The sequence below is a fragment of the Lissotriton vulgaris genome, chromosome 12 (assembly GCF_964263255.1).
Source record: "Lissotriton vulgaris chromosome 12, aLisVul1.2, whole genome shotgun sequence".
Classification (NCBI taxonomy): domain Eukaryota; kingdom Metazoa; phylum Chordata; class Amphibia; order Caudata; family Salamandridae; genus Lissotriton; species Lissotriton vulgaris.
Genome location: NC_141700.1, coordinates 433874245 through 433890477, shown reverse-complemented (window position 1 = coordinate 433890477; position 16233 = coordinate 433874245). Strand labels below are relative to the sequence as shown.

The 16233-nt window shown below is 44.1% G+C and overlaps 1 protein-coding gene across 1 annotated transcript in view; it reads right to left on the bottom strand.

Annotated features, from left to right (window-relative positions):
• The window catches only part of SLC12A4 (solute carrier family 12 member 4), a 533265-nt gene that overhangs the window by 176874 nt on the left and 340158 nt on the right, over window positions 1–16233 (bottom strand). The window contains exon 13 of the mRNA XM_086945194.1: window positions 10465–10583. Coding sequence (XP_086801320.1) covers window positions 10465–10583 — 119 coding nt within the window. The remainder of the gene's footprint in view (window positions 1–10464; window positions 10584–16233) is intronic.

The window sequence follows — 16233 nt, the reverse complement described above, 5'->3', positions numbered from 1 at the left end:
CCCCCAGTATTCAAGGAGATTTAGTTCCCACTCTGGAAACGTGCCAGGGGGCTGCGTTGCAGAGATGTGTAATGAGGCCACGCCCCTTTTTACACCTCTCTGCAACGCAGCCCCCTGGTGCATACTCTTGGTTCCGGGTGGGCTAGTTGGCCCCCAGGGACCCCCAGTATCAAAGGGGAATTAGTTGCCCCTCTGCAAACGCACCAGGGGACTGTGTTGCAGAGAGGTGTAATGAGGCCACGCCACTGTCTACACCTCTCTGCCACGCAGCCCCCTGGAGCAAACTGGAGGTTCCTGGTGGGCTAGTTGACCCCCAGGGAGCCCCAGTATGCAAGGTGACTTAATCCCCCAACTTAGAACGTGTTACGGGTGGGTTTGCACAGTGGTGAAGGTAGGGCGGGGCCTGAGAGGATATGTGTGCAAACATGCCCTGTGGCGCGTTTTAAGTTGGGGAATTAATTCTTCTTCAATCCAGAGGTCCCCTAGCGGCCAACTAGTCCAACAGGTACCTCCAGTAAGCGCCATAGATCTGCGTTGCAGAGTGTTGTAAAAAGGGGGCGTGCCCTTCGAACACCTCTCTGCAACGCAGCTCCCTGGCGCATACTGGAGGTACCTGGTGGGCTAGTTGGCTCACAGGGGACCTCAGGATTGAAGAGGAATTAATTCCCCAAAATAAAACACGCCACAGGGCGTGTTTGCACACATGTCAACTCAGTCCCCTCCCCCTTCCATCACTTTTGAGAAAAATATTCCTCTAAAAATCAGTGGAACTACGAATTCTGATTTATTCACCTGTTATCACGAGAGACGTCAGTGCTGCATCTTTGAGCCCAGTACGGACCCTGAAAAGTAAATCTAAGTGTCCTTACCAGTAACTTGTATTTCCTTCCATAGGAATCTATTGTGTGGGTTTCACCAGAAAAGTTTCTAAGTGTCTATCTTTGAAACATACAAATATTCCTGTAAAATCAGCTGAACTACGAATTCCGATTTACTCACCTGTTATCAGGAGAGACCTCAGTGCTGCATCTTTCAGCTCACTGCTGTCCCTGAAAAGTAATTTTAACCGTACTTACCAGTAACTTGAATTTCCTTCCATAGGATATCATTGCCTGCTATATAAAATATATATACACATTAAAAAAATATAAAATAAAAAAAATTACAATTTCAATATGTTTTAAAACATTTTTTTCAATTTATATTAAAAATATGTAATGTAATTTAAAAAATAAAATATCTAAACATAAATCCTTTAAAACCATAGTAAATCAGTATGAAAAAAACATAACAATTAATACATTTAAAAATTATCATTTACAAAACTTTTGAAATTCACTGAAAAAAACATAGGTTTCAGCCACGTTATAGTTAGGAATTAGCATTTAAGAAACCTTAGAAATTCACTGAAAAAAAACATAGGTTTCACACATGTTATAGTTAGCTGGACATTTCACTCATACAAAACCATTGAAATTCCCCCGTTATAGTTAGTTCAGCTAACTATAACTCGCGCACCCGCAATGCACTGCTGATGACGTCACATATTACATCACTCATGACATGGTCAGTGACATCACTGATGACATCTCAAATGACATCACTGATGACATCCTCCTTGTGAAAGATTGGCAGACCTCCTCTCAGCGTAATATAATCTTTGATACACACATTCATAAATAGAAACTAACATTTAAAAAAAAATGGAGATACCAATACCAGTTACAACAACCTATTCAGTCATTCCACCATCTACATACACATCCACTCATTCACCACCAGTTCTATATAGTCACTCATACATGTATTCACTCATTATATGTACTCATACACCTATACATCCTGTTACACACCGACACTCATCCATAGAGTTACTCACACACATACTCACACATGCAAATAAACTATCAAACATCCATTTATTTGCATTTACAGCTATACACACACCACTACACTTACTTTTACAGAAACATACACATACCTACTCTCTTAAACAATCACTTATAGAAACACATACTTATTTATACATGAACTCTTCCAATCTCTCACTCTTACATATAATCTCTTATATAGATCAATACTCACATATACTAGATTAAAACATATGTAGTTACTCATAACGATAATATTGAGACAGCCATTCACTCACTAACAAACCCATACATACACTCACCCACCCATACAGTCCTGCACACATGCTGTCTTCAAAACACATAGTGAGTCGCTCATTCATGCATCTATGTGCTAAGTAATACCACCACCGAACCATACAGACTCATACTGATACTCAAAAAAACAACTAATAACCCATATAGACACTCATGTAGCTACTCTCCAACCCATGCAGCCACTTATAGACAACGTGAGACACTGATACAGATATTTACATATTTAAACATTACTCGCTAATGCATGTATTCCCTAAAATACACTTAATAAGTCAGTTATGCAATCATTTTTACAAAAAACATCCAATTAGACACTTATTTACCCATTTATTCTTCCATCGACCTTTAGCTATACATACATAAAAATATTTATTTTTCAAAAAGAGACACATTCACTGGATGATGTCATCAGGGATGACATTTGAGATGTCATCAGTGATGTCATGAGTGATGTCACTGACCATGTCATGAGTGATGTAATATGTGACGTCATCAGCAGTGCATTGCGGGCGTGCGAGTTATAGTTGGCTGAACTAACTAGAACGGGGGATTTTCAATGGTTTTGTATGAGTGAAATGTCCAACTAACTATAACATGTGTGAAACCTATGTTTTTTTCATTAAATTTCTATGTTTTTGGAAATTCTAATTCCCAACGATAACGTGGCTGAAACCTATGTTTTTTTCAGTGAATTTCTAAGGTTTTTTAAATGCTTATTCCTAACGATAACGTGGCTGAAACCTATGGTTTTTTCAGTGAATATATATCAAAAAACCAGGGTGTCCCCAAGAAAACATCACACCTGGAAGGGTTACCGCACAACACCACCAGCAGCAGCATCCACTACGAGCTCTGGTAACTACCAATTTGCATATTGCCATACGCGTTTCAAGCCATAGCCCTTGATCACTGGCATGCAACTGACAACATGAGGCAGAGAGGTAAATTCGGAACACCTTTATTCAATTCAGAGTGCCGCCCATGTGGGCGTAAGCAGGCATGGCACTGTGGTAGATGTAGTCCCATCTGCTGAGACTCCCGTCCAAAGTAAAATCAAGTGGCTCTGCTGCCTCTCGATGATGTAAATGTCAACCCGGTTGGGTGGAGGTGACCAAGAAACACGCGGTGTTGCTCCCATTATGATCTGGCGTTGAGGCCCCTTCCACTCCCATGGCGTGAACGCAGTGCGGCGCACCAGGATCCGCCCTTAAGCGGCGGACATGTCCGCGGCCGGACTAGCAGCAAAACATCATAAAACCAGGGTGTCCCCAAGAAAACATCATACCTGGAAGGGTTACCGCACAACACCACCAGCAGCAGCATCCACTATGAGCTCTGGCAACTTCCAATTTTAATATTAGCATACGCGTTTCAAGCCGTAGCCCTTGATCACTGGTGTGCAACTGACAACATAAGGCAGAGAGGTAAATTCGGAACACCTTTATTCAATTCAGAGTCCCACCCATATGGGCGTAAGCAGGCATGGCATTGTGGTAGATGTAGTCCATCTGTTGAGACTCCCGTCCCAAGTAAAACCAAGTGGCTCTGCTGCCTCACAATGATGTAAATGTCAACCCGGTTGGGTGGAGGTGACCAAGAAACACGCAGTGTTGCTCCCAATATGATCTGGCGGTGAGGCCCCTTCCACTCCCGTGTGCGGGGGGAGCGCCCGGTACACGCACCGGGGAGTGTACCATGGGGAAAAAAGAATGACAGAGTTTTTTAAAAATTTAGCATTTTTTATAAATTGGAGGTAGTTCTAAAAAGAGCTGTTTTTTTATTCTGTTTGTTGCTTTATATTTTTTGGAACATTTTTAACTTTTTTTGGCTTTTATGAACAATTTTATATTTTTTTGTACTTTTTATGGGGACAAACAAAAAACAGGTAATTGTAAACAGCTCAACTGGAGAAAAAAAAAAAGGAAAAAATTAAGGTTTGTTTTTGCACTTGTGGTTGTCTCCAGCACGGTTAATCAGTTTAATACTTTGCTCCCCATAGCGAATTGTCCTTCCACAAAATTTGCTAACTATTTTGAAATCTCCAAACTGGGTTTGGATGTTTGGGGCCATCTCACTTCTCTCTGGACCCGATGGAGTGGGTTGCTTACTTTGGGAGGTCCTCGGAGAAGATTGGGGAGGGTTTCTGGTCAGTTCTCTGACAACTACCGCAGCATAGTTGTTTGGGTGCCGGCGTTGCGTGTGGGGAATCATGGTGTTGTTGCTAAAAGAATACTTTTTGGCAGGGTTCACCCTGGAAAGTACAGTGCCACAGATCAGACAAGTAACCTTTGGCGCATTAACATTCTTGAGGCCCCTTGGGATTTAAAAAAACTCCCAGACAATGTGCTCCTTTGGCTTATAGGTGGTAGTATCTTCAGGCAGGTACCGCCTCTTCTCCTCCTCCTCTTCTTCTTCTCCACCACTGTGGTGTTGTGGTGGTCCTGGTGGTGGCGGTGGTGGTGGTGGTGGTGGTGTGGTTGAGATGCTCCTGCTGCTGCTGCTACCGTAGCCATTTCTCAGTACAAATAGGTCTGCAAACAGGTCTTCCTCAGTCAAAGTAAAAAGTGAGAATGAGGAAAAAAGGTGGGGGCTTTCATCATTTGGAAACCAAAACTGTCTTTAACCAATGAAAAGTGTTATTTTTAGGTCACATGACCAGACGCGCTTATGCTACGCGCCCCGGGGCGCGCCCCCGGGCGCTTACGTAGCGCGATTGTATGCGCTCGAGTGCTTCCGGATGCGGCTACGCGATACGTCAAGATGATGTTTTCGTTTGCAGCAATAGCACAAACGGGACGCGCACCGGGGCGCGCCGCAAGACTGCGCTTACCGGTGCGCTCACCAGTACGCGCACCAGGAGCTCTCCAGGGCAAAAAAAAAAAAAAACATGAACAATATACATTAAAAAATAGTATTACATAAATATACAATATAGAATTCATTATAAAAAATATTACATTTCATAGCTATAGAAATTTGCTATTAAAAAACCTTTGAAATTCACTGAAAAAGACATAGGTTTGAGGCCCTATATATAGTTAGGAATTAGCATTTGAAAAACCTATGAAATTCACTGAAAAAAACATAGGTTTCACACCAATTATAGTTAGCTGGAAATTTTACTGACATAAAACCATTGAAATTCCCACATTATAGTTAGTTGGACTCACTATAACTTGCGCGCCTGCAATGCACTGCTGATGACGTCAAATATTACATCACTCATGACATGGTCAATGACATCACTCATGACATCACTGATGACACCATCCTTGTGACAGAGTGACAGACCTCCTTTCAGTGTAATTTAACCCTTGAAACACATATTCAAAAATAGAAACTAACATTTTCAAAAAAATGGAGATACCCATACCAGTTACAACAACCAATTTAGTAATTCCACCATCTATATACACATCCACTCATTCACCAACAGTTCTATATAGTCACTCATGCATATACTCACTCATCATATGTAGTGATACACCTATACATCTTGTTACACACGGACAGTCATCCAAAAGTGACTCACACATATACTCACACATGAAAATAATCTATTGAACATCCATTTAATTGCATATACAGCTATACACACACTACCACCTTACTTCTAAGGAAACTTACACATACTTACTCTCTTAAACAATCACTTATAGAAACACATACTTATTTCAACAGGAACTCTTACAATCTCTCACTCTCATATATACATCAATACTCACATGTACTAGATTAAAACATATGTTGTTACTGATAAAGACACTAGTGAGACGGTCATTCACTCACTAACACACACATATACACACTCATCCACCCATACAGTCCTGCACATATGCTGTCTTCAAAACACATACAAACAGTGCGTAAGTCATTGATGCATCTATGTGCTAAGTCATACCCCCACGAAACCATACAGACACTCATACTGATACAAAAAAAAAAAATCTAATAACCCATATACACACACATGTACCTACTCACCAACCCATGCAGCCACTTATACACAAAGTGAAACACTGATACATATATTTAAATATTTAAACATTACTTGCTAAGATCCACTTAATAATCCAGTTAACCAATCACATTTTTTTTTAAACATCCATTCAGATACTTATTTAAACATTTATTTTTCCATCGACCTTTACATATACATATATAAAACATTTATTTTTCAGAAAGACACACATTCACTGGATGGTGTCATCAGTGATGTCATGAGTGATGTCACTGACCATGTCATGAGTGATGTAATATGTGACGTCATCAGCAGTGCATTGCAGGCGCGCAAGTTATAGTGAGTCCAACTAACTAGAACGTGGGAATTTCAATTGTTTTATGTCAGTAAAATTTCCAGCTAACTATAACTGGTGTGAAACCTATGGTCTTTTCAGTGAGAAAATCTCTGAAGCACGGCATACTCGACACTTGAAAAGACTTGCCACATCAATGGTCGCAAAACCATACAAGCACAACGTGGCCGGGACATGGAAATTTTCCCTTTTATTGCGTGATTCGCACTCGGCGCACAGAGTGTTCAGTGGAGTTTTGCCAATATCTACACTGGAGCCCGGTAATGTGTATGGGACAGGTGAGGAGGATTCTGGTAATTGCAGTCTCAAAGAACTGAACGAATGAGACCAGGCTGCAAAGGTAACCTTACATGAATGAATATTGTGCAAAGCGTTACTATGAACAAACGAATAAGGAAGGTACTAACCTCTGCAGCAGAGACAAACTGTGGAAATTAAAACCATCACGAACTTTGTTGCCTGTCCCCTTTAAACCGGAACATTAAGACTGTGGTCCCTCTTCAGTGTTTTAAGCTACGTTTTTTTAAAATCAGTAACGAACCCATTGCTGGAGCTGTTGGCATTTGATGAAGAGTCAAGAGACTCGAAACGCGTTATGCCTAAACTTTTACCTTGAATAAAATCCATTTGGACGAGTATTGCTGGTGTGGCCTGGATTGCGTCGCAGAAGCAGCGCGTGATGTTGTATGCATATATATATATATATATATATATATCTTCAGTCCTCCTCCAATTGAAAAAGGCATGTACACAGGCTGTAAGGATACAGCAATATTTATTTTCTTTGGTCTCCCTCGACCCTGCGACTAGAGAGACGCGTTTCGGCTTTGCAGAAGCCTTTGTCAATCTCAAATATATCCTGCTTGCTAGTCATTGACACTAGTTGGAATAATAATACCATCCCTTACCAAATCCATTTATTCTCATTAGACTATGCTCTGTACTGAGAGACTATGTTCTAAATATAGCAAGTATAGTGTGCATGCTTTCTTGACTAGTAGACGGGAGAGTGCAGATTCAAACCCCACCAAGTTCTGAGGCTTCATTGTACTTCAGTGGGACCAACTTATGTTTTGGATCATTCTTCCGAGACCCTATACAGTACTCTCCCCTTCACAGCAGGCATGAAGTATTTGTAGGTAAATCATATATGTTAGACATTTGGGTGTGCTGGAGTTCTCTGGTCTTACTAGTGTCAAACGGAATGGTCTCAATGAATATTTAAATCAAAGGAAAGTATCTGCAAGATTCTCCTAGTGAGATGGCTGAACCTTGAAGTCAGTGGCACGGTCTTGTGACTTTAATATCGCTTATTCATGTGATGCACACTGACAAATTTACAAGAAATGTCAATCTATGCATCTGCTCCCACCCTTACAGATATTGTCAGGCTAGGCCCTTGTCACATCATATCAAGTGTCTTTATGTGGCATGAAGTACACAAGCCAGAAATCTATACAGCTGAGGGCTGAAATCTGTGCAAGCAGAAAGGTTGCTCCCTGTCTGAGGGGGTGAAAATAGAGCTAGGAATGTATTGTGGGGACACCGCAACATTATGTGAGTCAATAAATAGTGCTCTCTACTCCACTGTCCCAAAAACCAAAGAAAAGTTCAAAGGAATGTTGATGATAGAGACTGTAGCAGTGTCAAAGTTTGCAGAAGCAACCGGAGAGAAGTGCAACTCCCTTCTTCAGCTCTGGACAACTATTGGTGACTTATCTGAGCAGGCAAACATGTTGGTTACATGTTTTTGCTCGTCTGATTTTCAAATAGTGACTAATCCAACATTCTGGTACAAGAAATATGACAAATATATCCAGCATAACCCAAGCATTATACCAAAGTATGATTCACAACATCAACAGACAAGCAAAGACTGGGTTTGACAACGTTCAAGGATGCAGTCCACGACCTAGTGCTCAGCCTTGCCAATGGTAATTAATAAAGTGAAAGTGGAAGAAAAAGGATCACCAACTTCTTCATAAGAGCTTTAGATCTGATCAGACTGATGGGCAAAAGACTTTTGCTCAAGAAGAGACCAAATCGTAGGAAACAGAGAAACTCAAAGCTGTTTAAAAGATTGTGGGCAAATAATTACCACTGAATATGCAGGCTGATTTGCAAGCAGCAGAGAGGTGCATTGCAAGGTAAATCAGGACATTCCTCAAAACACAATATGGCCTGTGAAAATCTGCTGCACTCTCTTTATTAACATATAATATTTGGCAACAATGCTTTAACGCTGGAGCTTCAGCAATACAAATAACTTAGGACAAGCATCTTACCATTTTTAGCTCCAAGTTATGGACATTGCAAAAAGTGTGAAAGCTTCTAATGGTCAGATAGTGAAACTCTGGCTAAGGCTAGGCTCACTTTAAGTCTTAACCTTTTTAAAACCAACAGGATCTCCACTCTTTTTTTGAATGTCAAAACATATGATTTGGAAGATCCATTGCAGTGGTTAAACTTTGACTAGTATGGTACTCTGGAGGGGGCTGAAGATACTATTGTAGTTCTTTTTTTCCCAAGTTGTAGGTTGCTCTGTTCCAGAGCTCAACATTAAGGCTTGTGGCTGGAAAATTCTGAAACTACAGACTGACAACCCTTTTGCAATGACAAGAATAAAGACCTGCACAAAGTTAGTGGATGTCAGTTGGTTCACCTTTGAGATCTTCATCTAAAGATGTCAAGGACAGGTTTAGATCTTCTAATTTGAGGGAAGTGCAAGGTTGTCAATGAGTATGTATGTAGGAGTGAGTGGCATAAGAGTAAGAGTAAGAAAGAGAGTGAGGGAGGGAGAGAAAGCATGAGAGGCTGAGGGAAACAATAGCAAGAGAGGGACTCTCAAAGATTGCACTTTCATGCAATTTAAAAACAAAAAATGGATGAAAACCTCCACGAAAGAGCTTGTTTTGCAGGTAAAATAAACAGTAGTTTCTTTCTGTTTTACATTATCTTGTGCAGAAGCTTGGTCGCGTCCACAGCTTTAAAGGATGGATTATGGATAAAGGATGGATTATGGATAAAGGACGGGTTGAGGATACATTGAGGTATACGGGTATGCTCTAAGAAACCTTTTGAAGTGAAAGGATTGCATGTTTTTTCAAAGAAACTTAAACTGGTAGGAAACAAAAGCCAGCTTGAGAAATTGTAGAGAAGAGTCTACCTCTTCAAGCTACATCCAGGTGGGTAAGGTGCAGCATTCGAATTACACCCAATTTATTATAATAGCCTTGTCTCTACTAGATGAAGTCCTTAGAAGATTCTGCAACAGTTTTTAGTCAACGTTTTCTCAAAAAGAAAGGAACATTTCTCAAACAAATGGAGATCCTTCTCCGAACATCCTAAGTTCAGATGTGTGGTAGAAAATCTGATGATGACCTTTGTAAGGTGGAGTGTAAATAAATTGAATGAAAAAGCGGTCTAACAGACTCAAACAATGATGTGAATACAAAAATATGATGTGAGCTGCTTTCTTACTGTCATGTTACATTTGCAGAAATGGTCCAGCCTGATGGCAGGGAAAAATTCAGTGCATGTTGATGGGGTGCACTCGAGATTGTTGCTGATCTATCATGTCCTAGGGAGACAGTGTAGCATGTATTTGTCTGATAACAAATATGCTGTAATTAAATTAGGATGTACAATGCATGTCCCAAAAATCTTGCAAGATTTCAAAATATACACAAAAGTATATTAACATACTAGGAGTCGCAGATTGAAATAGTTTACTGTTAATGCCGTCATTGACAATTCACTAGAGCCAGCCTTTCTGGCCCTATAGAGCACACCCCTAAAGACCAATCAGCTGATTTGAGGAGTCTATTGCTTAGATGGCACCCAATTACAGAGGGACAACTGACACACCTGCATTTCCCCACAACTAGGCAAACCCTAGAGTCTGCTTTAGATGTAAATCATTTTCACCAACATGGAATAGCAAATTAAATATACTACACAATAGACAGTCTTTATCTTACATAGAGAGGATTGGTGCTACCATGTCCAAGGAAGCAATTAGAATTCCAAGCTCGGCAATTAATGCTGTGAGGAGAAGAGCCCAGGTGGGTTCGCCATTTGCTTTTCCATGACCAAACACCTGAAAGCAAAAACAAAATTACTACAAGTATTCCATATACAATGGTATCTCCTCGTACTTCTTTTATTGTTTTTCCTAAAGAAATACAGTTAATAAAATAAATGGAGCCTTGTAGTTTTTGATACAGGTCTGGACAAAGCACAGTATTTTAATGTATATCTATTAGTACAGTTCCACAAAATTAATTGACCAGGTCAGTATCAAAAAACACATTTGTGTTCTTGCTACAGAATCCACAGGGGATGTATGATGATGGAACATGATCATTTAGATTGCGGTACATTACATTGCTGTTTTCACAACGCAAGTTGTTACAACGACTTGCACTGGAGTGCGTTGGACTTAGGAATAGTGTGATTTACTATTCCAACTCCAGTCTACGTACAGTAGAGAAGGTGTTGGAATAGTAAATTACACTATTCCTTAGTCTAGAGCTCCCTCCAGTGCAAGTCTTTGTAACGACTTGCGTTTCAAAACCAGCGATGTAAATCTATTGATGTATTTTGACCACATTATAAAGGTCGTTTTTCCCTGAGGATGTATGATGATACAATGCGAACATTTAGATCGCAGTACATTATATCGCAGTTTTTACAACGCAAGTCGTTACAACGACTTGCGCTGGAGGGCGCTGGACTTAGGAATAGTGTGATTTACTATTCCAACTCTAGTCTACGTACAGTAGGGAAGGTGTTGGAATAGTAAATTAAACTATTCCTTAGTCCAGAGCACCCTCCAGTGCAAGTCGTTGCAACGACTTGCGTTTTAAAAACAGCGATGTAAATGTGTTGCGGTGTTTTGTGTGCGTTGTAAAGGTAGTTTTCTCCTGAGAACTGCACACCGTAATTTGCATTGTTAAATCTTAACATCTTAAATGTCAAAAAGCATGTGGCATACATGAGATGTAACACTGAACCTGGTACGGTTGGAATACACATGGCTGTGTGTTCCTCTTTGACCAGAGATACTTTGGAATCAGACGTTTTGGTCACTGTATGAACTGGTCTCATCATTGCCCTCGGTTTCAAATTAGGAAGGTAAGTGTGACAAGGACTAATGCTTGAAAATCACTTCCTACATCAGGGACCCCGAGAATACAAGTAAATTAAATAAAAGAAACTCAATTAATGAACAAACATCACAGCTACTTCACCGTTGACATGAATTTTAGTAAACTGCACTTTTAGCCAAAACGTGTATGAAGTTCCCTGCAGATATTAATTCGATTGTATGGTATGGTATTGTATGTGCCCAGTTCCCCTTGCCACCACCGCTGCCGCTGCCAAGTGGGTATCTGCCCCCAGAATTGTGCCGGTCATTTATTGTGTTGTTTTATCCTCTGCTGTGCCCCTGCCCCTGCTGTAGCTTGCTTTGCCCCCTGCATTGTGCCTGTTATCGTCTCTTGGACCCTGTTTGTTTCTGCCCCCTGCATTGTGCCTGTGCTCTGTTTATTTATTTTTTCATTGTTGTGCCCCTGCTCGCCCTACGTCCCCACCGCCGTCTCTACTGCTGACCCACCCCGCTCCCTGCTGCTGCTCCCCCGCGGCCCCACCCCGTTCCCTCCAGCATCTATGTTCCCCCTCCCCACTCACCACCTCGCTCCCGCCTCCTAGCTGCTCCTCCCTCGCTCCGCCCCCCTCCACTCTCCACTTATGGCAGAGTGGCAAACGCAGAGCGTTCACGCTCAGCGGGTGCGCCCTAAGCGCGCCGAAGGCGCGCCAAAGGCAAGCCCGTCTACGCCCGTCCGTGCCTGGACCACCCCCAGCGACAGACCCCCTGGCCCTCGCCGAGGCCATCCCACCCGCCAGACGTCCAATGCCGCCACCCTCACCGCACTCAATACCGGCCGACACCCCGTCTGCCACCAAGCCGCCCCAGGACACACCCACGGACCCTTCACCTGCCAATCCTGCAAGTACTGCTGCATCAGGACCTACACTGCACCCGCAGACGCCAAGCAGAGCACCAACTTCAACCACCTGAAGTGCATTTTGCTCAACACCCGCTCCGTCCACAGACACACCGTGGAACTATGGAACCTACTCGACACCACAACTCCAGACGTCGCCTTCCTCACGGAAACCTGGTTGAACGCCTCATCAGCGCCCGACATCGCCATAGCCATCCCAGACGGATACAAGATCATCCGAAGGGATCGCATCAACCAAATAGGAGGAGGCATCGCCATCGTCCACAAGAACACTATCCGCATCACGACCAGCTCCGACGACACCCTCACAGCCGCCGAACATCTTCACTTCCAGATACACACCGACCCCAAGACCATTCTCAGAGGCACACTCATTTACAGACCCCCAGGACCCCGCACACAATTCAGCGAAGACATCGCTGACTTTGTCAGCCCACACGCCCTCCCCTCCGATGACTATATCCTCCTAGGGGACCTCAACTTCCACCTGGAGAACAACAATGACAACAGCACCACCACCCTGCTGGACAACCTCTCTAATCTCGGACTCAAACAACTGGTAAACACCCCCACCCACTATGCCGGACACACGCTCGACCCAATCTTCTCCTCCAGCAAGCACATCTCCTTCAACCACTCCACGGGACTCCACTGGACAGACCACAGCTGCGTCCACTTCAGCTTCAAAAAGGCCACGACCCACCACCACCCGCAACTTGTTCCCCGCAGAAGTTGGAACAAGATTACCACCAACTTAATCACCTCATCACTGAACCAGAACCCTCCTGCCAGATCAACAGACCCCAATCAAGCAGTCAACAACCTCACACAGTGGATCTCCAACTGCGCTGACGACCTCGCACCCCTGAAAAACAATCCCAGCAAGCCAGGAAGCAAAAAAGCCTCTTGGTTCAACGACGACCTCAAGATCTTCAAGAAGAACTGCCGCACCCTCGAGAAAGCCTGGCGAAAAAACCCGACCACAGACAACAATGCCCACTCTCAAGCACGCCACCCGCAAACACCACCAGCTGATTCACACCACCAAGAAATCTGCATTCAAGGATCGACTAGACAACAATGCCCACAACAGCAAGGAACTCTTCAGTATCATCAAAGAGCTCACCAACCCCAGCGCAGGCAACAACGACATCACTCCCTCACAAGAACTCTGCGACTCTCTCGCCTCGTTCTTCCACAGCAAGATCGTAGACATACACAACAGCTTCGGCGACCCGACCACACCCCCAAACACAGATCCGAAGCCCCCCACCACCACCCTCCGCGCCTGGACCCCGGTCAGCACCGAAGACACCATACGCACGATGAACACCATCTACTCCGGATCGCCAACCGACCCATGCCCCCACCCCATCTTCAACATGGCCGACTCAGTCATCGCACCCCAACTCCAGGACATCATCAACTGCTCCTTCAACACCGCTACCTTCCCAGAAAGCTGGAAGCATGCAGAGCTCAGCGCCCTACTGAAGAAACCGTTAGCAGACCCAACCGAACTCAAGAAATACCGCCCCATCTCGCTCCTCCCGTTCCCCGCCAAAGTAATCGAAAAGGCAGTCAACAGTCAGCTTGCCGCCTTCCTCGAATCCAACGGTTCCCTCGACCCCTCACAGTCCGGCTTCCGAGCCAACCACAGCACTGAGACCGCCCTCATCGCAGCCACAGATGACATACGGACCCTGCTCGACAACGGGGAAATAACAGCCCTCATCCTCCTGGACCTCTCCACAGCGTTCGACACTGTCTGCCACCGCACCCTAGTACAACGCCTTAGCAACATCGGAATACAAAGATAAGGCATTGGGGTGGATCACCTTGTTCCTCGCCGGAAGAGCCCAGAGAGTCCGCCTCCCCCGTTCAGATCAGAGGCCACCGAAGTCATCTGCGGCGTACCACAAGGTTCATTACTCAGCCCTACCCTCTTCAACGTCTACATGAGCCCCCTCACAGCCATCGCACGCCAACACAACCTCAACATCATCTCCTACGCTGACGACACCCAGTTGATCCTCTCCCTCACCAAAGACCCAACCACCGCCAGAAACAACCTACACGAAGGGATGGAAGAAGTAGCAGAGTGGATGAAGAACAGCCGCCTAAAACTTAACTCCGACAAGACAGAAGTCCTCATCCTGGGATCATCCCCCTCTGCCTGGGACGACTCCTGGTGGCCTCCGGCCCTAGGCAGCGCACCCAAACCAACGGATCATGCACGCAACCTGGGCTTCATCCTTGACTCCTCCCTCTCGATGACCAGACAAGTCAACACCGTCTCATCATCATGTTTTAACATCCTACGCATGCTCCGAAAGATTTTCTGATGTATCCCCACCGAAACCAGGAAAACGGTCACCCAGGCACTCGTCACCAGCCGACTAGACTACGGAAACACCCTCTACACCGGAACCACAGCCAAACTGCAAAAAAGACTCCAACGCATTCAGATCGCCTCCGCAGGACTCATCCGGGACATACCTCGACACAACCACATTTCCGGACACCTGAGAGACCTGCACTGGCTCCCCGTCAGCAAGAGAATCACGTTCCGTCTCCTCACCCACGCACACAAGGCCCTCCACGACCAAGGACCCAGCTACCTTAACAACCGCCTGACCTTCTACACCCCCACCCGCCAACTGCGATCATCCAACCAAGCCCTGGCCACAATTCCCCGCATCCGAAAAGCCACCATGGGAGGAAGATCCTTCTCCTATCTGGAGGCCAAAACATGGAATTCCCTCCCCACCCACCTCCATCGTACCCAGGACCACCTCTCCTTCAGGAAGAAACTCAAGACCTGGTTGTTCGATCAGTAGCGGACCCCCCCTCCACTAAGCGCCTTGAGACCCTCTGGGTGAGTAGCGCGCTATACAAATTTCTGATTGGATTGGATTGGATTGTTGACAGTCGTCACGCTCTCCAAGTAGATTATTTCACGGAGGTAAATGGGGCAAAGAGGGAAACCCTTTGGCTCACAGTGAGCATTGCCTTGTGAGCTGCAAAGCAGTTCTCAGAAACATTATGTGATATATTGCATGTAACAGACCTATAAAACAACAACACAAAGTACCAGAGAAAGTGAAGGTTCCCACCAACGTCATGCGAGAAGACACAATAAAGAAAATAACAAAAGGCGTTCATGTGCTATCAAAATGGAACAGAAACTGACAGAGCCAATAGGTCTGGATTTCCAAACATGCAACGTTTGTGTTAGATTTGTGTTTGCAAACATATGGAATATGCTAAAAGTATTGCCAAACGCATAAAAAATATTAGCAATGGAATGGAGCAGCTAAAGCACAGCTGCTCTAAAATGTAAGTTCCGGACAGCCAGGTGTGCTCAATTGCCATCAGGCAAAATACTGTCACTTATAGTACAAGATAGCCAATGGATGGAGTAGGCTGGCCCAGTGCCCCGCCTGTATGCTTTAGAGGGCGGAAGTAAAATGGGAATAGACCAATGGATGAAGACGGCCGCCCATATATATGTTTGCATTTTGATGATTATTTTTTGGGAAATCAGGAGGTGAGCGAATAGCTAATGCAATCTTTAGGTAAGCCCTGAGAATGCTAAAAAGCTTTTGCCTTGAAAGGCTATGCAACATGCATAATGAAGCAAAATGTCCATCTTGGCCTTCAGGTTCTTCACAGTCTAGGTCTTCCAGCAATAAGACAATTTCCCCAGAGAGGTTGGCCTTA